The sequence below is a fragment of the Pleurodeles waltl genome, chromosome 1_1 (assembly GCF_031143425.1).
Source record: "Pleurodeles waltl isolate 20211129_DDA chromosome 1_1, aPleWal1.hap1.20221129, whole genome shotgun sequence".
Lineage (NCBI taxonomy): Eukaryota > Metazoa > Chordata > Amphibia > Caudata > Salamandridae > Pleurodeles > Pleurodeles waltl.
In genome coordinates this window covers 966,144,008-966,166,721 of record NC_090436.1, presented here as the reverse complement: position 1 = coordinate 966,166,721, position 22,714 = coordinate 966,144,008, and the positions used below count along the sequence as shown (strand labels likewise).

The window sequence follows — 22,714 nt, the reverse complement described above, 5'->3', positions numbered from 1 at the left end:
ATGGCCCCCGCGGTCTTATGACCGCAGAGCGGTCATTCGGCTCCGTAAGTTTGGCGGGTGGCGACCGCCGCCCGCCAAACTCAGAATGACCCCCTATGTCTTTGGAGTCTAACCAACAGTTCCTTCTAGACCAAGTTTTGTGAGTGGAGGTGATAAATGTACACTCTGTGCTGGTGGGATTCTTGAGTTGTCGAACATCTGTAAGCTCATAATCCATCATGAGTTTGTGCAATTTTGTAGTAGTTCACCGCAACACCCATTGATTTTTGACACTGCTCAGATTTACAAGGAAACATAAATCTGAGGCAGCACCAAAAGCTAACACCACCCAAGGGGTGGCGCTAGCATGGAGCAACGAGGAAAAATACTTTTATTTCTCCTAGTTTTTGCTTTTTTCTATGTGTGCTGCACACAGTAGAAGAATTTAAAAGCACAATCTGATAATTTAAAAATGAGAAAGCATCAGGATGGGATGGATTTAAAGGAGAATCTCTTAAAGAATATGTGGAGCAATTGGCAACCCACTTATTAAATATGTATGGTGAGTCGATCCGGAAAGGAGAACTTCCCATCTATGCTGAGAGAAGCCATTGTGATAACCATACTTAAGCCGAGCAATGACCCTTGATTGTGTGATACCTTCAGACCATTGTTGTAGGAAAATGCCTCTCATGGCATGGTTACCCCCTAACTTTTTGCCTTTTGTTGATGCTAGTTATGATTGAAAGTGTGCTGGGACCCTGCTTACCAGGCCCCAGCGCCAGTGTTCTTTCCCGAAACTGTACCTATGTCTCCACAATTGGCACAGCCCTGGCACACAGAAAATTCCCTTGTAAGTGGTACCCTTGGTACCAAGGGCCCTGTGGCCAGGGAAGGTCTCTAAGGTCTGCAACATGTATTATGCCACCCTGGGGACACCCTCACTCAGCACATGCACACTGCCTCACAACTTGTGTGTGCTGGTGGGGAGAAAATGACTACGTGGACATGGCACTCCCCTCAGAGTGCCGTTCCTACAACCCATTGGCTGTGGCATAGGAAAGTCACCTCTCTAGCAGGCCTTACAGCTGTAAGGCAGGGTGCATTATACCACAGGTGAGGGCATAGTTCATGAGCACTATGCCCCTACACTGTCTAAGCAAATTCTTAGTCATTGTAAGTGCAGGGTAGCCATAAAGAGTATATGGTCTGGGAGTTTGTCAAGCACGAACTCCAGAGTTCCATAATGGCTACACTGAATACTGTGAAGTTTGGTACCAAACTTCTCAGCACAATAAATCCACACTGATGGCAGTGTGGGATTTATTGAAAAATGCACACAGAGAGCATCTTAGAGATGCCTCCTGTATACCAGTCCAACTCCTAGTGTTACGCTGACCAGTTGTTGCCAGCCTGCCACATTCAGAAGGGTTTCTGGCCACATGGGGTGAGTGCCTTTGTCACTCTGTGGCCAGGAACAGAGCCTGCACTGGGTGGAGGTGCTTTACACCTCCCCCTGCAGGAACTGTAACATCTGGCGGTGAGTATCAAAGGATCAAGCCTGGTGTTACAGCGCCCCAGGGCACTCCGGACACAGCCCCCACTTTTAGCGGCAAGTCCAGAGGAGATAGTGAGAAAAACAAGGAGGAGTCACTCACCAGTCAGGACAGCCCCTAAGGTGTACTGAGCTGAGGTGACCCCTGCCTTAAGAAATCCTCCATCTTGTTTTGGAGGATTCCCCCAATAGGATTAGGCATGTGCTCCCCTCCCCACAGGGAGGAGGCACAAAGAGGGTGTAGCCACCCTCCAGGACAGTAGCCATTGGCTACTGCCCCCCAGACCTAAACACCCCCCTAAATTGAGTATTTAGGGGTGACCCCGAACCCAGGAAATCAGATTCCTGCAACCTGAAGAAAGAAGGACTGCTGACCTGAAAGCCCAGCAGAGACAACGGAGACAACAACTGACTTGGCCCCAGCCCTACCAGCCTGTCTCCAGCCTCAAAGGACCAGCACACCGATGCATCCAACAGGACCAGCAACCTCTGAGGACTCAGAGGACTGACCTGCACCTAAAGGACCAAGACCGTCCCGAGGACAGCGGCTCTGTCCAAAACTAAAACCAAGAAACCATCTCTAAAGAAGACTCCAGCTTTACTCCAGAAGCGTGAGTCTTCACACTCTGCACCTGACGCCCCGTGTCCAGAGAAACCAACACCGCAGAGAGGACCCCTCAGGCGACTCCAACAATGTGGATACCCTGAGTCGACCTCCCTGCACCTCGCAGCGACGCTTCAGAGAGGATCCAGAGGCTCCCCCTCACCGTGACTGCAAGGTAACAAAGGAACCAGATGCCTGGACAAAGCACTGCACCTGCAGCCCTCAGGACCGAGAGGAACCAAACTACTTGTGCAGGAGTGACCAGCAGGCAGCTCTCATCCTAGCCCAGTTGGTTGCTGGCCCGAGAAGCCCACCTGTGCCCTGCCTGCATCGCCAAAGTGACCCCCGGGTCTCTCCATTGATTACAATACAAAACCCGACGCCTTGTTCACACACTGCACCCGGCTGCCCCTGTGCAGCTGAGGGTGTATTTTGTGTGCCTGTTTGGGACCCCCCCAGTGCTCTACAAAACCCCCCTGGTCTGCTCCCTGAGGACGCAGGTACTTACCTGGTAGCAGACTGGAACCGGAGCACCACTGTTCTTTATAGGCGCCTATGTTATTTGGGCCCTACTTTGACCTCTGCACCTGACCGGCCCTGTGTTGCTGGTGCTGGGTGTTTGGGGTTGACTTGAACCCCGAATGGTGGGCTGCCTATGCCCAGGAGACTGAACTTGTAAGTGCTTTACTTACCTGAGAAACTAACTATTACTTACCTCCCCCAGGAACTGTTGATATTTGCAGTGTGTCCACTTTTAAAATAGCTTATTGTCATTTTTGCCCTAACTGTGTATATTACTGTTTTATTTCAAAGTCCCATAATCACCTGTGTGGAGTACCTTACAATGTATGCACTTACCTAAAATCTGCATCTTGTGGTTCTAAAATAAATTAAGAAAATAATATTTTTCTATATGAAAACCTATTGGCCTGGAGTTAAGTCTTTGAGTGTGTGTTCTCATTTATTGCCTGTGTGTGTACCACAAATGCTTAACACTACCCTCTGATAAGCCTACTGCTCGACCAAACTACCACAAAATAGAGCATTGGTATTATCTAATTTTGCCACTCTCAACCTCTAAGGGGAACCCTTGGACTCTGTGCACACTATCTCTCACTTTGAGATAGTATATACAGAGCCAACTTCCTACATTTGTCACTAATTAAATTATAGAATAAGATTCTGGTAAAAATAATTGTCTGAAGGGACTGTCATTACCAGAACAATATGGGTTCATACTGTGGCGTTCTATGGCAGTAATCTGTTCACAGTAGCTCATCAAATACAACCTGACATCAAAGCAATACCAGTGTTTTTGGATGCCACAAAGGAATTCAATTCCATCAAATGGCCATATCTATTGATGGTGCGAAGTAAATAGACTGGGACTGGGTAAAACAATAATGAAATGGTTTATGTTCCTTTATAATAAACCAACTGCAAGGATCAGAGTCTATAGCTGATTTATACCACAATAGCTATAAAGCAAGACACACAGCATTAGCACTCACATTTTCGACAGAACTACTGGTGTGCCTGTTAAGGGAATTTCATGGTGATGGGGTATCCAGTTTGGACCTCGCTTATATCGCTGCATGACGATAATATTCTTTTGGTTAAAAAGCCAGATATAAAGCTAATCCCACTGACTGCCGAGATTACAGGCTACGGTCAGAGTTCTAGACTGTATTTTCTGAGCTAAGTCATTAATGATGCCACTTACAAGTGCACAACATGACTAAGGTTAAGAGACATGCTGCAACGGCAAACAGTTCCAGTGCAATATCTAGGTATGCAATTTCAAGAAGTCCTGGCAATGAATGTCTGAGAACATTATAGGACGATTTTGGCCAGAAGAGCAGCTAATGAAGAGAAATGGATTCAATTTCCAAGACCATGGTGAGAAGAATAGCACTAATAAGGATGGTGATTTTACCACAGTTGTTGTACTTATTTCTTTATGAACATACCCATGCTATGCTGTCACTCAAAACAAGAACAGCAAAACCAAGACAATTATTCAGATAAATATCTACATCCATCGAAACGTTAGAGCAAGGGCAGCGGCCTCTGACAAGCTGATCAACATTATACACAGGCCTGAGCTCAGAGAGGCCCAGCAGTGATGTCTTTGTATCAGGTGATTTCAACATGTGGCTAATGAGTGTACTATCTGCGAATTAGATTACAGAGGCGCAAGACAGCTACTGGATGACCCCTCCTCAGCATACTCAGGGTGGCACAAAGACGAGAAGAGCGGATGACTCCTGCAAAGTAATCTTGAACATCTTTGTCTCCGAGCGCTAAATGGTCGCATACGTCCAGACAAACCACCACGTCTTTCATTCTTAAGCTCATCTGGGGCAGCCCTAATTGATTACATCTTCATCAGCCTCCCTCTGCTGAATAATATTTCTTCCTTTGGCTTTGGGGATAAAATGGTCAATGACCATCAACCACAAGAGATAACTTGATATCACACAGGGGTGACCATGCATGTGTTGCTGACCTAGGTCTCAAAGGGCACACAACCAATCTCAAACAGATAAGGCATACCCTTGATTCCCTGCTGGGGCTTTACTCAGAAGCAAAAAATATTAATGGCATCCATCAGCACATCAGCCAAAAATCCCTTGTCTGAATGGGAAAGGTTCAAAGGGGAATTTGCAAGCCAGCATGCAAAGCCCGTCCCAGCCAAAAAGATGGCTAAACCACAAATTATGACCCACCAGGATGGCTAAAAGGAGGATAAACTTGTTGTGAAGAGCCATTAATAAATCGTCAGTTGGCCCAGCAATACTGTAGAATTAAAGGGAGGTGAGGAGGTACCTACAAAGGGAGAAAAAGAACTTCCATAGGGTGAAACAGAATACCTTTTGGGCAAAACTACTCTAAACATTAGGTCAAAAAGTTCCTCGAACTTTTGGTGGACCATAAATGGAGTTGCAAGACCTCTCCTAAATGCGGTCTCCTCCAACTTCTCTGAATCAATCTGGTACCACTTCTAGATTGACCACTTCAACTAATATGTACACTCAATCCAGACTCGTGCCCAGGGAAATGACTTGGAGTCTACTGAATTCTGTAAGCCCAGTCTGGGAGCAGTGATAGCAAATCATCTTGGGCCCTGTCTCCATAAGCATAGTTCAGAAACACATTTCTAAAAGTTGCAGAGACGTGGCGCTTGGTCTGGGCAGAACTAATTCTGCTATTTACCAGGATGACCCATCATTCTGGGCTGCACATTTGACTCCGCTCTTTTCTAACATCTTGCCGCAACTGGAGCGGCTCAATCCTTGCTCCAGTTTTTAAAGGCAGAGACAAAGGGGCCACAGGGAACTACCGTTTGATAGCTTTGAGTGATAATGAGGCTAATTACTTTGCTGGGGCCATACTGGATAAATCACAACATTAGGCTGAGACTAACAACATCATTCCATCGAACCAAAGCCGGTTCTCTAAGGATGTAGGAACTTAAGTCAACATTATGGCACTCTCTCTACTAACTGACCAAGCTAAGATCAACAAACAGCTTGTATACTTAGGTTTCATCGACTACAGGTCCACTTTTGACAAGGTTGACCGGGGGAAGCTGTGGTGCAAACTGGCAGCCCTCAATATCCCAGGAGGTTTATTAAGGGCCTTGGAACTACTACACAAAGATACATGGATCAGAGTTAAAATTGGAGATGATTCTCGCCTGTCCAGGTCAATCGATACCACGCAGGGCTTCAAACAGGGCTGTGTTCTTGCTCCAACACTTTATAATCTGTTCTTGTCTGACCTTATTTCAGAATTAAATTTAGTGAATTCTAATTCGCCCAAGCTGGTGGGCATCCATCTATCAAATCTGCTGTAGGCTGACGATTTGGTCCTGATTAGTATATCCAAGGTTGGCTTACATCACCTCCTTGGTGCTACCTCAGCTTATTCAGCCAGGAATGGGTTAATAATTAATAAGAAGAATACCAAGATCCCCGCAATCCAAAGTTCTAAATCACACAAACCCACCTGGTTTCTAGATCAAGAAATGATAGGGCTAACCAAAAGCTTTAGGTAGCTTGGATTTTTCTTCAGTGAGAACAGGAGGTACAGGGATCAACTAGAAGAAATTAGGAAGAAGTGTAACTCCTTGGCCTACGGGCTGAGGTCCCTCTACACAAAACTGAAAGACCCCACGCTGATTCTACAAGTTGCCCAAGCAAATGTTTTTTCAACCTTAGTCTCTGGAAGATAGTCCTTAAGGGGACGAGATAGCAACATCTTGAATAAAATGCTATTAAAGGTTAACAGACAAATCTTTCAGCTACCTTCTCACTCTTCCCCTGCCCAAATCAGACTGGAGTTCGGCATAGTGGCCAATTGCATGAATAGCAGCCTTTGTGATATGTTGCTGTGAACTAAAGCTGGCAAACTAAGGCTCATTGAGTTTCATTATCTGGTCTGAGCTGGAAACAAACAAATGCTCCCTGGCCTGGGCCTACTTGCTGCAGGCCCTGAGCACCCTAGGCTTAACAAACGCTTGTGACCTGTCCATAATCCATCAGGAGTTCAAAAACTTGACAAAAACAAGTTTACATCTGCTTTCCCTACTTGAGCACAAGGAATCCCTGTCGCTGCGACGCCATGGTTGGATGACGCTCCAAAGTTACACAAGGTTGAAACCACAGAGGTATCTAAGTGGAGGTTGAAACCACAGAGGTACCTAAGTGAAACTCTCAATGAGTGGTCCAAGGCTCAATTTTTGAAATATAGGTTGGGATTATTGCTGATCTCTAACCACCTGCCTTCATGGAAAAGACTGGGGTTACAGGAACCTTGTCGGTTATGCGCCAAGAGTCAAGAAGACATTGTGCATGTGCTCTGCCTATGCCCCACACTCATGGGGGACTGTTGTGAGCTCCTTCGGAGACTACAGCATTAGATCCTGCGGGGAGGCAGTGATAGTCTGTTTTGAGCCATCTGACATTAGGCCTAACTGCGCCTTGTTTAAATTTCTAAAGAGGTTCAAGAAAAGGTTGGGTTTTGGCTTAGGAGGTGTAAAGGGAACGGGGTGATTTGATAATGCATCGCCTTCTGCTTAGGTTGAATGTCACCCCTGATGCTACAAAGGCTTCATAGGCCCCATTAGCCAGGTTGAGGAATTTGTTGTCAATGTATCCCATGCATCAAACTTTAGGCGCTCCTTTCAACTTTCTGCTGCCTTAACGTTTACTATTAGCAATTCCAGCAATGTCCCTGCCCAGCTCTATTATCTCTAAATGGTTCTTTGCCAGGGCAGAACCCTTATATGCCTAGATCACTTGCTTTCCTCCTTTATAACACCCTTCACACTTCATTTCCCCTGCACTTGATCCCCTAAGGCTAGGTTTCACCAGTTGGGAAAAGCATTTTGTTACTATTGCCCACCATACACTCACCCCGGGGTGTTGCTTTTAATTTCTGCTGTCCCACCACTTATTACTCATTGCTATATTATGGTTTTCTAACCTGCTTTGCCATGTGACTGATGGCCTACCGGCAGGACAGGGCCTTCAGATGCCTACATTGTTGCAACAGCACCTTCCTTAATAATACTTCAGCACTTTATTCACATTGTCCTTGAACCCAGTTTTAACTTGTCTCTCTTATCCAATGGAATCTCAACCAGATTGATCATATTTTACTTATTGTTTACAGTTTTATTGATTTTAACACATCTAGTTAGCATGCCCGAGTTAGCTACATCACAGTGGTTATCCTATTTCTATTGTCCCACCAAGGCTGGCTATGGCCTAATGCTATTGCCCAAGAATCATGTTTATTTTATTTATACGTGTCTTTTCTTAGCATATTTATTGTGTACTGTACTGCATTGCAACAGTTTTATTAATCACACAATGAACATTCTTCGTCTTCTTCTTCTTCTTATTATTATTATTATTATTGTTATTATTATTATTATTATTATTATTATTATTACTATTATTATTATTATTATCATAATACAGCATTTTCTTTGTCCAGCTGTGCACAATTCTAACAAGGCTTACATTGGCTAGGTAGCAGTCGCGTATAAGATTAAGAATGTAAAAAAAAAAACAGTAACACGGGGCAGGCTTGCCCAATTCTGAGGTATATTATGTGATAGCTCAGGTGCAAGTTGAGGAATACTGGTTTCACAGCTAGGCAAGTGTCGTATAATCAAGGCATTTGTAAAGCGCACTACTCACCCGTGAGGGTCTCAAGGAGCTGGAGTCTTGAGGTGTCTCCTGAAGGTAAGTAGGTCCTGTGTCTGTCGCAGGTGGGTGGGAAGAGTGTTCCACGTCTTGGCCACGAGGTGGGTGAACGATCTGCCACTGACAGTCATTCTGTGGATGCGTGGGATGGTGGCAAGGGCAAGGTCAGAGGAGCGAAGCTGTCGGGTCGAGGTGTAGAAGCAGAGCAGAGGTATTCTGGTCCGGTGTTGTGCAGTGCCTTGTGAGCGTGGGTGAGGAGTTTGAACGTGATTCTCTTGTTGACGGGAAGCCAGAGCAGGTCTCTCAGGTGGCTGTGATGTGGCTGTAGAGGGGGATGTCCAGGATGAGGCGTGCGGAGGCGTTCTGTATGCGTTGCAGTATTTTCTGGAGCTTGGCCGTGGTTCCTGCATAGAGGGCATTGCCATAGTCCAGTCTGCTGCTGACGAGGGCTTGGGTGACCGTCCTTCTGGTTCCAGTGGGGATCCATTTGTAGATCTTCCGAAGCATGCAGAGGGTGTTGAAGCAGGAGTAGGAGACGGCGTTGACTTGCTGGGTCATTGATGGCGATGAGTCCAGGATGAATCCCAGGTTTCCTGCACGGTCGTTGGGTGTCGGTGCGGTTTCCAGTGTGGTAGGCCACCAGGAGTCGTCCCTGGCGAAGGGGGTGGAGCCGAGGATGAGGACCTCAGTTTTGTCGGAATTCAGTTTCAGGCAGCTGTTCTTCATCCATTCGGCGATGGCCTTCATTCCTTTGTGGAGGTTGGTTTTGGCGGTGGCGGGGTCCTTGGTAAGAGAGAGGATCAGCTGGGTGTCATCTGCGTATGAGACAATGTTGAGGTTGTGAGATTGGACTATGTTTGCAAGTGGAGCAATGTAGAGGTTAAACAGGGTCAGGCTGAGGGACGATCCCTTGGGTACGCTGCAGATGATTTTGGTGGCTTCAGAGCAGAATGGAGAGAGGAAGACTCTCTGGGTTCTGCAGGTGAGGAAGGAGGTGATCCAGTCCAGGGCTCTGTTGTGGATAGCTGCGTTGGTGAGGCGTGTGCGTAGGGTGTGGTGGGTCCACAAGGTCTCTTAGAGAGACCTTGTGGACCCATTTCCCCTCAAAACGTACCAATCAGACCAAGAGGCGAAATATATTCTGCACATTGTACAATATAACCCAAAAATAGGGCACCCTGTAATTCAAAGAACATGGGTAATACAATCAAAAGTAAACCAGTGTCTGACAGGAAAATTGTTGAATGAATGTTATTTGTATCATTCTGGGATTCACAAGAATTTAGGAAATTACCATTACAGTATTGTCAAGCATTGCAAATAGAGACTTGATGGTGGAGAAACACCACAATAAACTTTGAGGGGATCCCACTCTAGAGGTCAGAACACTCATTAGGGACATTGCTGATAAAGGCCTGGAGTCTGGTTTTCTATTCGAACAGGAGCATTCATTTCTCAATGTCCCCACCCCAGGATCCCTGTTATATATAATTCTACCCAAAAATTCATACAAATGTTAACAAGCCCCCAGGCCGTCCCATTGCATCAGGATGTGGTCCTCTCTTGGAAGCCATTTGCAAGTTTGTAGACATTTTTCTTAAAACTTTGCACCACTCACCTGGTCTTTTGTGCGGGACACTATGGATATCATCAAACAGATTGAAAAAAAGTCATTTGATCCGTCTACCTAATTCTTAGCATCAAGGCACTATATACCAACATCCCACAAAAGGAAGCCTTGCAGGGGATTAATAAAGTCCGTTACACCAGAGACAGGCACCACTGGATACTGATCTAATTTCTGGTTAATCTAACTGAAATTGTCCTTCAAACAGAATTACTTCAAATTCCTTGTTACCTATTGCTACCAGAGAAAGGGGGTAGTGATGGGAGCGGAGTTCACTCCCAACCTAGCGAACTTTCATGGATTATTTTGAAAACCAATACCTATTTATTAACACCAATCCTTTTGCTTCTAATAAAATTCAATAGCATCATTACACTGATGACGTGTTCCTGGTGTGGGATGGCTCAAACCTGGCATTCCATAATTTAGCATATCTCATATTTCCTTTCTTGAGCTCATTGTGAAGACTGATAATGGGTTACTTTATACCTCACTATATAAAAAGAACAAAAAGAGACATTCTCTCTTCATGTATTCAAGTCGCAACTCTTAGGGGTCTCCGGGATATTCTTCCATGTGGACGATTTCTTAGGGTGCGTGGAAACTGTTACAAAAAAGAAGATTATTTCAAGGAATTAGATTTACTAATTTCCCACCTGGAAGAGAGGGGTTATCCTACCAGGTTCATAAAAAGATCTAGAAAATGAGCTTAGTATGTTCACAGGAAACAACTCTTAACCCCCAGAATTCGGGACACCACGAATGGTCACATCATTTTTGTGAGTACCTACAGCACTGACAGTAATGCTATATGCAGTATCATTTTCAAATATTGGCAGATAATAGGAGACACCATCCAAGACAGAGAGCCACCTCTATATTTTTTTTAAGCGAGGTCTAAATCTGAGGGACATGTTAGTCAGAGCAGGATTACTGGCTGTTACTACTTCCACCATTCAATCACAATGGGTTCTCCCACCCACTGTGTAGCATTACAAATGTGAACACTGTCTTGCTTGTGAAATGTACATTCAAACAAAAGTTTTCACTCACATCAATGTATCATATCAATGCATTTCGTAATTGTAATATGAAAAATTTGTGTTTGCTATCTGGTGACCCTGTGAAAAGATTTACATCGGACAAATAACTCAAAAAGTAAAATTGTGCATTTTGCAATATCAGAGTCACATTCATTGTAAAACTATTGGGGCACCATTGGTTGACCATAAGTCGAACATGGACATGCTGCCAATCCGACTCGCTGGCAGGTGGTGGAAATTCTGAAACAGGACATATTGGGCGGCGACCATAAAAAAGGACTCTTAGAGATGAAATGCTGCTGGATGAATCAAGCAAAAATCAATGGAGGATGGACTAAACAACCAAGAAGAACGGAGTTAACTTGTTACCTATGTTCACTGATCACATTATTGTGAGTCTATGTGAACTATTGCATCCCTCTTGTTTCCTTCTGAGGGCACACAATACGTGCATCTTCTCTAGGGCATTTCTCTTTCGCATTACTGTATGTCTATACCCCCTACTGCACCCCTCTTATTTTCTTCTGAGGGTACACAGTACATGCATCTACTCCAAGGCATTTCTCTTTCACTTTTTCTTGTTTCTTTTCTTCATCTATTTCCACCCCACTGTCACCGGCTTTACAACTGTGGCGGAATGAACAAACCGGGCACCATAGGGCACTAGGGCTTTCAGTCGTACATCCATATATCCCAGGTTACTTTTAGGTCAGTTTGCATTTTTTGATATGTGATGTAGCCTAGCTTTTTCCTTCATGGGGAATTATTCCCAATAATAGCCTGGTCAGCTGGTTTGTCCTCGATGGTGTGTTATAAATTTTTGTTCTTTTACAAATTGGAATTGAAGTTTCCTGTTGTTGTTCCCTCCCGTCTTCCCATTACATACAGTCTGAAGGTGCATAGAACACTCCACAGAGTGCCAGTACGCATTCTAGCTGCTTAGGACAGATGACATCTCTAATCTGTCTTTTTTCCCACGCATCTCTATGGTTGATCCTCAGCAACAGCCCTAGTGTATTCTAGTTGTTTTAGACTGATGGCGTCAGCATCTACTACCTTACTTGATTTAGCTGGGTAGTTCGGTGGCACTGACACAGAGACTGAGGTATGTTGTCCTCTCACTTATTTCATTCATCCTCCCTTCATTGTTTTTTATAGATACACACAAATGCGGATATGTTTGCTGAGTAGGTTTTGTTATGACATGCTGCTCCACCGTCTACTTCTACTTGTAGTTTTTTTTTATAGATTATAGTATCTTATAGATTTGCAAAGACACAGATATGTCTGTGGAGAGGGTTTTGTTACCACATGCTGCTCCACCCTCCTATTTTTCTTGCAGTTGGCCTTTCTGTTTACCAGGTATTCGGTATTGGTGTTCATTGCAACATGTTGCAGCCTGGCTACGGCAACACCCTCTATGCCAGCACCTCAACTAGGAACATCAAAAAACTTCAACTCATCCAGAACGCCACAGCGAGACTCATTCTGGACCTCCCTCACTGAGAACACACCTCCCAACACCGGAGGACCCTCCACGTCTCCTTCCACACCACTGCCAGATCCCTCCACTCCGCCCAGGTGGCCCTGGCCACCGTCCCTCGCATTTGCAAAACCACCGCTGGAGGACGATTTCTTATTTACACTGCAGCGAAGACCTGGAACAACCTTTTCCTGCACCTCAGATAAAACCCGTTGCTCACCATCTTCATGAAGAACCTCATGATGTGGCTCTTAGGATGAGGCCCCTCCCCCCCCTACCGCCTTGAGACCCTCACAGGTGAGTAACTGCGCTTTACAAATACTGATTGATTGATTGAGTAAAGGTGGGATATTAGATGACTTCGTGGGGTACACATATGACACACGGGACAGCGTGTTTTCTTGTGGTCTAGTTAGGGGTCTGCACTGCCACTTTTTGTACTGTTATGTACACATGCATGCTCTTTACCATTGCAGCTTAGACATGAACATGATTTTACACTTAGTGATGTTTTCAGCTACTTTTGACAGCACAATCAGAAACTTCAGTATTCTTCTCTATGCACAGGGGGGAGTGTTGTCAAATACTTTTTTCTTCTTAATATGAGCTTGCTATCCAGTGCTAGGCTTGAGATACTCTTTGCTGTCTTCTTTTTTCCCTGTTCCTCTTTCTTTTTTCTTCTATGAGAATTTTATCCCCATGACTAATGGTATGGGCTTTGATGTATTTCTTCTTTTATAAACATAAAATATTCAAGGACTAAGACCTTTGAGGATCTGTACTATATTGACTGATTGTTTCTTGACCGGTAAGATCCCTATTGTTGACCTTGTATTTCAGTTAGCCTTAGATGCCCTTTTGAGACTGATTTTTGTTCACCTTTTCGCTTGCAGGTGACTTCCTGTCAATTTTTGTCCTAATGAAGACACCAGACAATTCAACCTAATAGGGGTTGAAACGTCAACTCATATATAGTGGACAGTTCTCTGATGGTTTCTATGAAGTTCCATTCAAGAGTTTCACCTTCCCTTTGTACATATTGTATAAATTTCCTTTTTCACTATTCACTTCACCAGCACTTGGAGCATTTTTGTGTTTTGACAGATAAGTCTCGGTACATCCCCTGTGAATATAAATATATATATATATATATATATATATATATATATATATATATATATATATATATAACTTTTATGTGTTTTCAAAAGTATATATTTCTTTGAAGCATTTAAAGTTGTGTCTATTTGCTATGCTTGACAATACTGTAATGGTGTTTTCCTAAATTATTTTGAATCCCATAACCATACAAATATCATTCATTCAACTATTTTCAAGAAGAACGCTTGTTTACTTTTCATTGTACATTATATGCATGGGCTAGACGGGTGCAATTATGTGAAAATAAGTCAGTGTATTCAAAATACAAACTCTTAAAGTGTAACCAGAGAATAGCTATTACAAGTAAAAGAAATATGGGTTAGAACTTACAGATGAGAAAGATTTTAGGATGGGATATCTATATAAAGATCAACTGTTTATTTCTGGGACTGAATGTCTCAGTTGGAGACGTTTCTCCCCCCAGATGTTTTCACTATCATAGATTGAGACAATTGGTGAAACAGATGTTAGCCCTGCTTTTCCACAGGAACTTAAGTAGTAGAAATTGTCCTTAGTATCTGTAGGGACGGCACATAGGAAGCGTGCCACTACGATGTATAGTGTGGTTCAGAGTCATATGAAATCAGAAAATAATAGAATTAGGGTGAAATGGTCACAAGACCTGGGAACAGAGATGCTGCAAGAACAATGAGAATACTGTTGACAAACCAAGTAAGTGTCTATGAATAGTCAACATTGATTACTCCATTATCAATACTTATGTTGATTATACTGTACACCAGTCAGTATGTTAAGCTATGGTGGGAGGGGCAATGGTAATTTGTCATACCCAGGGGGTGGAATTCCTGTGATTGACACAGGCCTGTCTCAAAACAGCTGCTTTCTGGCATCAACTGTTTTTACTGTTAAACGAATGGCAGAACTGACCATGATAGCAGAATCAATGCTCACACTACTAGGGTATGTGAAAAAAGTCCCCAAAACCAGTAGAAAATTTGTGATCATAGCAGTGTTGGGAAAGAGATGAGAGCAATTACAGTGACTGGTCAGCGGTGCCCACTATAGAGGCCTGCATAAAAGATTTAGGTCAGGTTAATGTACACTTTGTGACTTATAATATGCTCCTCTCTGTGTCAGGTCCGAGGGATATTTGGAGGCTCCTGAGAAGATATTTGTTAATGAAGAATATAAGGCTGGAAGATCCAGTTGATGGAGTGGCCAATGTAAATGGTACATGCAATGTGAAAGTAATTCATTTATATAGGAAACTATATTTATGTTTTGAACCCAGAATACAGATGTTACCTGGTAAAATAAATGTAGACGTAATCTATGACTGTGCTGCTTGTTTGAGTAGTACTGCTATTTTTTGATTGTATGATATATTGTGATTACATGGTATCATTTGAAAATAGTAAATGAAGAGTTTAAAAAAAGGGAGAAACTTGGTGGCTGCGTATGCTGTTCTGCCAGTCAGCTGCACAGACGGTAGATACATGTTTGCACATCACATGCCATGTTGGAATAGGTAAACATTCATTATATTTCTACAAATATGTCATACGGAGAGCATCTTCATGGCTTTGTAGTCATCAAAAATGTTCTTCAGTAAACCAATAGCGTGACATCAGAATGTTTGGTAGTCCTGGGCAACCTCATGTTATCAATTTCTCAAAAAAGTGCAATAAGAATTACAGAAAAGGAATTTGATTTAGGTCATAAGCCTCCTGCCATTAGTTTTCATTTTTGGGGAGTAGGTGAGTCTTCTGTAGGAGGCATATGTCATTGACTTAGCATTCTAAGAGAGATAAGACTGTTGTGTAGCCATTTTAGATATAGCTCCATGTACGTTATTTTAACCCACTAGGCCAAGCCGTAGTCCACTCTAACCTAGATATATTTTAATCGGCTTTATCTTATTATTGTTACAATAGCCACTTTTATGGTTTTGCTTTATCTAGCTGTTTTGAATGTTGGGTAGAGATGAGGCACTACTACTTAGCTGGAGCAAAACCCGGATTGGAGCGACAGGTGTCACCTGCAGTGGGTCAGACGCAGTCTCCCCACACCCAGGTGATTCTGCTGCTCAAAATCCAGTAGTCTCATTAGAATAATGAGAGCATACACGACAGGACAGCAGCTCCTTTGGTCAGGTTATGGCGGCCTGTACATTGAGGCATGTCACTTTAACCTCCAGGAAAATGGGAGAGGGAAGAGATCTGGAATCCGCCAACCTGGGTTACTGCTGTGCCATGGGGGATATAGGGCTGAGCCAAAGGTGGGCGGCTGGTCCCCTGAGCCTTCATGTACATATCAGTAGGTCTTGAGGTATAAATTAGCAAAATCAAACAGTAACAATTTCCCAAGAACTTTTGTCTCATAACTATAACATTAAGAAGTCCATTAATAATGCAAGGTCTGAAAGTGGGCATAGTCCAGTCGGATGAGCAAGGCATGCTCTTCACTGGGTGTACTTATTCAGCAAGCCATTTGCCGCCACAGACCATGGCAAGCAATGTAGTTCCTGGCATGTTACTGGTAGTGCAGGAACAGATTGTGAATAGAGTCATAAATCATGCAGCTGATGTCAGACTGTCTAGAACCTCTTGACTTTTCTGAGCTCACTCTTTTGGTCTGGGGCATGGGTGTTTCTTGCATTTGCTAGCTTTTTGCCATTGTTGCTCATGTGGGGGCCGCAGGGAGAGCGTGGCATAGAATGCGTAGCAGAGCCCTTGGCAGATCAAGGATGAAGCGGGCTTCCCAGAGTGTTTGCTAGGTTGATAGAGTTGACCCTCCCAGTGAACAAATAGCCTGAAGGAGTGCCCCCATCCACAGGACACCGCCTTGATATGCAAGAATTGAGTGACCGGTCTGATGTCCCTGCAGCTCTGGAAGGTAAAAAGCGAGATGTTTTGGAAGAGCCTAATTTGATGTTCACAGAAGTGGACAGGCTGCTTGGTCCTGGCGTTCTTCATTGGTCTGGAAACATGTACGCATGGCAGGATGTCCGGTGTTAGGTTCCCCAGGGGGGCTGACTCAATGTACCCTATCCAGCTGTAGCTCAGAATCTTCGGCTCAGCCCAGGATCAAATGAAACCTGTGCGTATCATTGGATGTCAGAGCCCTCAGCACCCATGGGGATCCCCCTGAGGCAGATATCATTATGACGGGATCTATTCTCAAGATCTTCCACTTGGGCCTAGAATTTGTCATGTTGCTCATGAGGATGGATGACCTCCTGTTGTGGAATTTCCACCTCTTCACATCTTGTCAATTCATTATCTTCCAGGGAGGAGACCTGCTCACCCACGAGGACAGGTCCTGTCTTACTTTATACAAGTCCTGAGAGAGGTCTATTTTGAAGTCTTGAATGGAGGCAGCTGGCGTGGAGTGGGTGAGCATGTCCCACACTGATTGGTCACATTTGCCTTTTGCTGCTGCAATGACCTGTTGAGTTGGGTATGGGGTAGGAATCTCTGCCCTCTGTGTTGCGATGGCCTGTTAAATTCACCTAGCAGGCCTCCAAGCATAAAATCCTTCCCTTGGCAATCCCCCCAGAGTGCTGAGGGGCACCAGGGGGTCACACCGACAGGCAGACCGCAGAGGTCCAATAAAGGAGTGGAGGAGCAGCAGGGCACACAGGACGCTCAGCAAGCCTGCACACTCTGCCCCATACAGTTCCACCTCTGGGCACCCCTCTCCATTCCCTAGCTTCTGTACTCACTGCATCAGGTGATGTAGGCCTATGTCTGTCTCTAGATGAGGAATTGGAACAGGGGTATCAATGTCACTGTCGCTGCAGGGACTCCCATACTAAGGTGGGGGATCCACTCCTAGCACTGTCCCCTGTCAGAGCTGTTCACCTAGCAGATCCCATAGTCTATTGTCTACCCAGCCTCTGGCTCTCTTCCAGGACTTCGCTCCTGGCTCCAAGCATCAGCAGCCCAGGTCCCAGCGGGCCTAGGCTGCTGGTGTAGAGGCATGTCTCCCCTGGCACTCCTGCTCAATGTCATCTGCCTCCTCCTGTCTGCTGCTTGGGAGGTTTGGCACTGCTGTATCCATGCAGAGTGCCATGGGGTGTCATGATTTATGCACAGGGAAGTGTCATCTTGTACCTCCAGGGGCCATCATCCATGTTTAGTAGGTGCCGGTTGGAAGCCTCAGGTCTATGTCGCAGGCTCTTGACATGCCCTGAGGAGCTTTATGATACTAACCTGGTTGCCAGATATCTGAGCTGCAGAGGGAGGGGATGCGGCACAGTCAGCGGCTCCACTGCTCAGGTGGCTGCCATCTTGTTAACTTTGCAATCTGCCACCCTGACCGCCGCACTACAAACCAAATGCCCCTGGAGCCAAGAGCAGCCTCCCGACGTAGTCCTGTCAGTCACTGCACCAAAGGAGAAAGGCTGGGCCTCAATTGCTTGCTCTAGGACACTGCAAACTACGGTTGTAGAAGGTCTGGACAGTGGGCGGAGGAACAGTAAGCACGTCTACTCCACTGGCCATTTTGGCCACACAGCGACATGTTGCTTTGAAGAGTGTTCTTTGTTGTATTTACTTGGCTGACACAACAACATGTCAATTGCTGATTTATGTTATAATAATCAGATGCTGGAGTTACAGTTTTCTGTTCACGAAGTAAGGACTTGCGCGCTGATTGCTTTTTAAAATAAGCACCAAAAATAAGGAACTTCTGTCAAACATATTGTCGGTGCATTATTTTGTTCTTATTATGTTGCTGCATTATGGGACTTTCTTTATAGGAAAGCTGCTGACAAAAACACACACAAAGTCGACCAACTATTATTAAAAAGTCCCCCAATTAAAAATGTGAAACCTGATGGTTTTGCCAATACTTGCTCAAACTACTTGTTTCTTTCTTTAGTTCACGGCCACCTCTGAATTTTTCCATTTCCACTAGGTATCAGGGCTGAGATGGGTTTTATGTAATATTAAGGTTCAAGCCAGCTTTTGTACAGTATCATTGTCAAAAGTAAATGGAAAAGTTTGTAATTCAGACGGCGAAAGTAGAAGGGATCATTACAAATATTTTCTTGTTAAACATGCTTTGCATCAATTGCTCTAGACAGGAAAAATTGATTACTGCTCACCTTGATGTTCATTACTGATTGATGCCGTTGAAGATGAACCACGTCCTAGTGGCAATGTGAAGTTAGAGTCAGGAACACCAGTTGTGTTAGTGAAGACCGTTGTAATCTTTTCAGTGCCCCCTATAATTAAAAATGATTTCTTTAAGGTGTAATAAAACAAAAAAGTTATTACTGTAAAAGTGCTGGGAAAGTGGAAATTTAGTGAAGAAGGCTGCTTCTAGCAATGTTAGACAATTAATACATGGAATAGAACGAAAAAATACACCCAGTAACGAGGTGCTGTAGTATGGTGTAGAGGGCTTTTTAAATGATTTGCAGAACAGTATTGGGTAACTTCAACACAGGCATTTTGGTCCAGGTCAATGTTACTCAACAAGTCACACCACTTACACATTGAGACATGAGCAAGCATCCCTTCACTTTCAAAACTCAAAATGCTCTCACATATCCACCCCTTTAGCAATTAAGGGCCAGATGTATCACTGTTAACAATAGCAATTACCTAATTGGGATTTTTAGCGAATCGTAATTAAGCAATCGCTATTGGAATGTATGAAACTCCAGGAGTTTCATACTGCGATTTGCAAGGGCTCGAAAATGGACCTACCTCATTAATATTCATGAGGTAGGCCGCAGTTTGCGAGCCATTGCGAATGGCTACAATCTCAGGGATGGTGGCCTGCTGGCCTCAGCAGACCACCATGTCTATGATTGCTTTTCAATAAATCATTTTTTTTTTTTTTCAAATGCAGCCCGGTTTCCTTAAAGGAAAATGGGAAGCGTTTAAAAATGGAAAATGAAAAGTTTTCTTTTCATTTTTTAAGAGTAGGCAGTGGTCTGTGGGACTACTGCCTGCTCTTAAAAAATGTTTTCGCATGCATTCACAAAGGGACTCCTTCCCCTTTGTGAATGGGTTACCACCTACTTGAAGTAGGTGGTAACTGCAATTGTTTTGCGACCGCATTCACGGTCACAAAACAATCATACATACCTCTGCAATTTGGTATTAGGAAGGGATGCCCTTGACACGCCCATTACTTTTGGTAACAAGTTACCAAATCGCAAATTGGACTTGTTACATTCCAAAACGTATTTTTGCGATCGCAAAAATGTTTGATACATCTGGCTCTAAATCTTTTGTTTAATTTTAAGAAATGTATAATTGTCTATGTTGCCACATCTTCTAAGGGTGGGTGGAGTTCGCACAAAATTCTGCTGAGTTACATAAAAGCTGTGCACGATTTTGTGGAGTTCCGTGAGTGGGGGGAATTCGGGCATGTTGCGATGCCCGCTCTAATTTTAAGCACCAGGAGCTTGTTCCATGCTGTAAAAGAGCAAACAGCACCACGTGGCGCTACTTTTTTCTGCTGTTTGAGTAGATTTTCTACTCCAGCACCAGCTTTCTCAACGCAAATGGTCACGGCCTGCTGCAACCGCCTGTGTGGAGAAATTTCGCCGGGAGGCCTTCTAGTGCCTGAAAATCACAGTAAGGGAACACAAATTCTTGCTCGCCAACTTAACATTAAGGAGTCTAGCATGAGAAACATTACTGTAGCTAGGAAGTCCTATAAATCTGCAATACGCATAGCCAAGCGTGATCAAGATAACAAATGGTGGACAGCACTCAGCGACGCTGTGCGCAAGAGGAATTATAGTCTGTTCTGATCCTTGGCAGCGCGAGGCCCAGAAACTAGTGGTTTGGACATTACAACCAACATTGCCCCAAGCGACTGGATAGTTCACTTTAGTAGTCTGTACTCCCCTGATCATGATAGCCCCACCCCTGTCTGTACGGGCCCCAACCTAATTCACTCACTAGCACCCACCACCGCAGCACCCCTGTTGTTTTCCCAAAGTGATATAACCTACTCTCTAAGCACTATAAAACGCGGCAGGGCCCCTGGTTCAGACTGCGTCCCAGCAGACCTGTTCTCAACAGACTTAGCATCCTGGTCAAGATACATCACGATTCTAGCTAACGCAATAGCATCCGGGGCGCCAATTCCCGAGTCTTGGAAAACGGCTATTGTTATTCCAATTTTTAAAAAGGGCGACAGATCACTTCCCTGCAACTATAGACCTATTAGCCTAATTGACTGTGTCGAAAAAGTCTTCTGCCACTGCCTCCTAGGAAAGATCGAAGAATGGATGACTGACCGCGATATCCTTAGCCTCCTCCAAGCCGGTTTCCGAAAGAAGATTTCCACCACTGATCAAGCCCTCAGATTCCTATTATTATATTGGAAAACAGTGATCATTGGTAAAGGCAGCCTTTATGTAGCTTTTGTGGACCTCAAATCCGCTTTTGACCTAGTACCTCGTAACAAACTTTGGGCCACTCTCTCTCGGATGGGAATCCCGGAACACATTCTTGCCATTTTGATACGACTCCACGAGGACAACTACAAAAAAACAGCTGTCAGGGCACCCATGAATATGTAATTCAAAGTGAGTAATGTATCAATATGTAATGTATAATGGCATTAACACCATGGAGAGTTTCAAGCTCAATTTATTCTTCAACAGAAAAGTTCATCATAGTAACCACAGAATTGTCCTTTGACATCAATGTTCATGTAGTAAACACAGTATTGAAGTCAGTATCCATGTAGCACATACAGCCAACACGTGTTTCGTCCTATGAGAACAGTACTCTCACGGACTTCATCAGGGCTGAAAATAAATGAGAACAGTCACTACTTCATAACATGTGTACAGAACCGTCAAGAGCAGACCATAAAATATATCTTATCGTGACAATTTGTGAGATCCTAAGACGAAAACATGTAATTTGTGACTTCTTGTGATCATTCATCTGGTGGGAACTAACATATAGTCCCATCACCATAATAAAATTATTAAAATTATCACACAATATGATAACATTGCCTATAAAGTTAAAGCACAAAATGGGAATATATATGTGAATAACCCATGTGTACAAAGTTTATCACAATATGAGTGTGCATGTTTCCAAAGTCCAAAGAAAAGTCACCCCAGACACCCAGTCAACACCAAAGTGCGCAATGTAATAATAGCTTACCCAGTGTAAGATAACAGAAAAACCACCAGAGCCCTTCATAATAGACAGTGAAAAACCCATAATTCGAAACATACCTTAACTCAAATTACATCTACGTGTATAACCAGTATCATTAAGAACCGTCCAGAGTCTGTGGAAAATAATCATAGACCCACTATATAATCAACTAAGTCTCCTGCATGTCTAAATAGAAAAACGTCCCCAAAAGAGGGTACAAGCAAATATGACCAATGGTCCCAGACTGACCTGAGTAAAATATATATAATATCCAACATTAGGATGCAAATGAAGTATTCAAGAACCGTTTCCTAAGTATGCAGAGTGAAGAAAGAAATCGGAAAGAAAAATTATTATATGCTGCAATTTAGGCATGCTAAATATAAATGAACATGATTAAGAAAAATCCCCAAAGGTAATACTGAGACATCAAGTCACCAGGTCCCCAATGACCAAATTCAGTATCTCACCTATCGTGTACGTAAGTATCAATCATCAAGAAAGGCAACGACCGCGGTCGAAATCCCCCCGCGGCGTCCTCTGTATCGGTAATTAATCTCGAACGTCGAACCAACGGAGGAGGATTGAAATTTAAAGCCTCCGCGCGTTGGTAGTGAAGTAATAGAAAATGGACTAACCCATAAGTATGGGCGCCATCTTAGAAAAGGAAAGAAGGACCAGCCTTCAACAGGACACGAGAGGAAAAGTAGGACTATCTCCCGTAATGGGCGCCATTTTGGAACTGCATATACCCCGAGCTTGATGTATGTTAATAATCGGTATGTACAACAAATACATAACGAATCAATAAGTATCCTCCCAAATTCTTATTAGCCTAAGTCATGCAATACAGCAATAACTGTAAGGAATTCTTTAAGTTGCATACCGCCACCATCCGTGTCAAGATAATGGCCTATGGGGAGAACTCCTTCC

At 43.9% G+C, this 22,714-nt stretch overlaps 1 protein-coding gene across 3 annotated transcripts in view; it reads right to left on the bottom strand.

Annotated features, from left to right (window-relative positions):
- The window catches only part of EMCN (endomucin), a 678,554-nt gene that overhangs the window by 203,837 nt on the left and 452,003 nt on the right, over positions 1-22,714 (bottom strand). For all 3 annotated transcript variants that reach the window (XM_069230226.1, XM_069230227.1, XM_069230228.1), the window contains one exon: positions 18,742-18,861. In XM_069230226.1, coding sequence (XP_069086327.1) covers positions 18,742-18,861 — 120 coding nt within the window. The remainder of the gene's footprint in view (positions 1-18,741; positions 18,862-22,714) is intronic.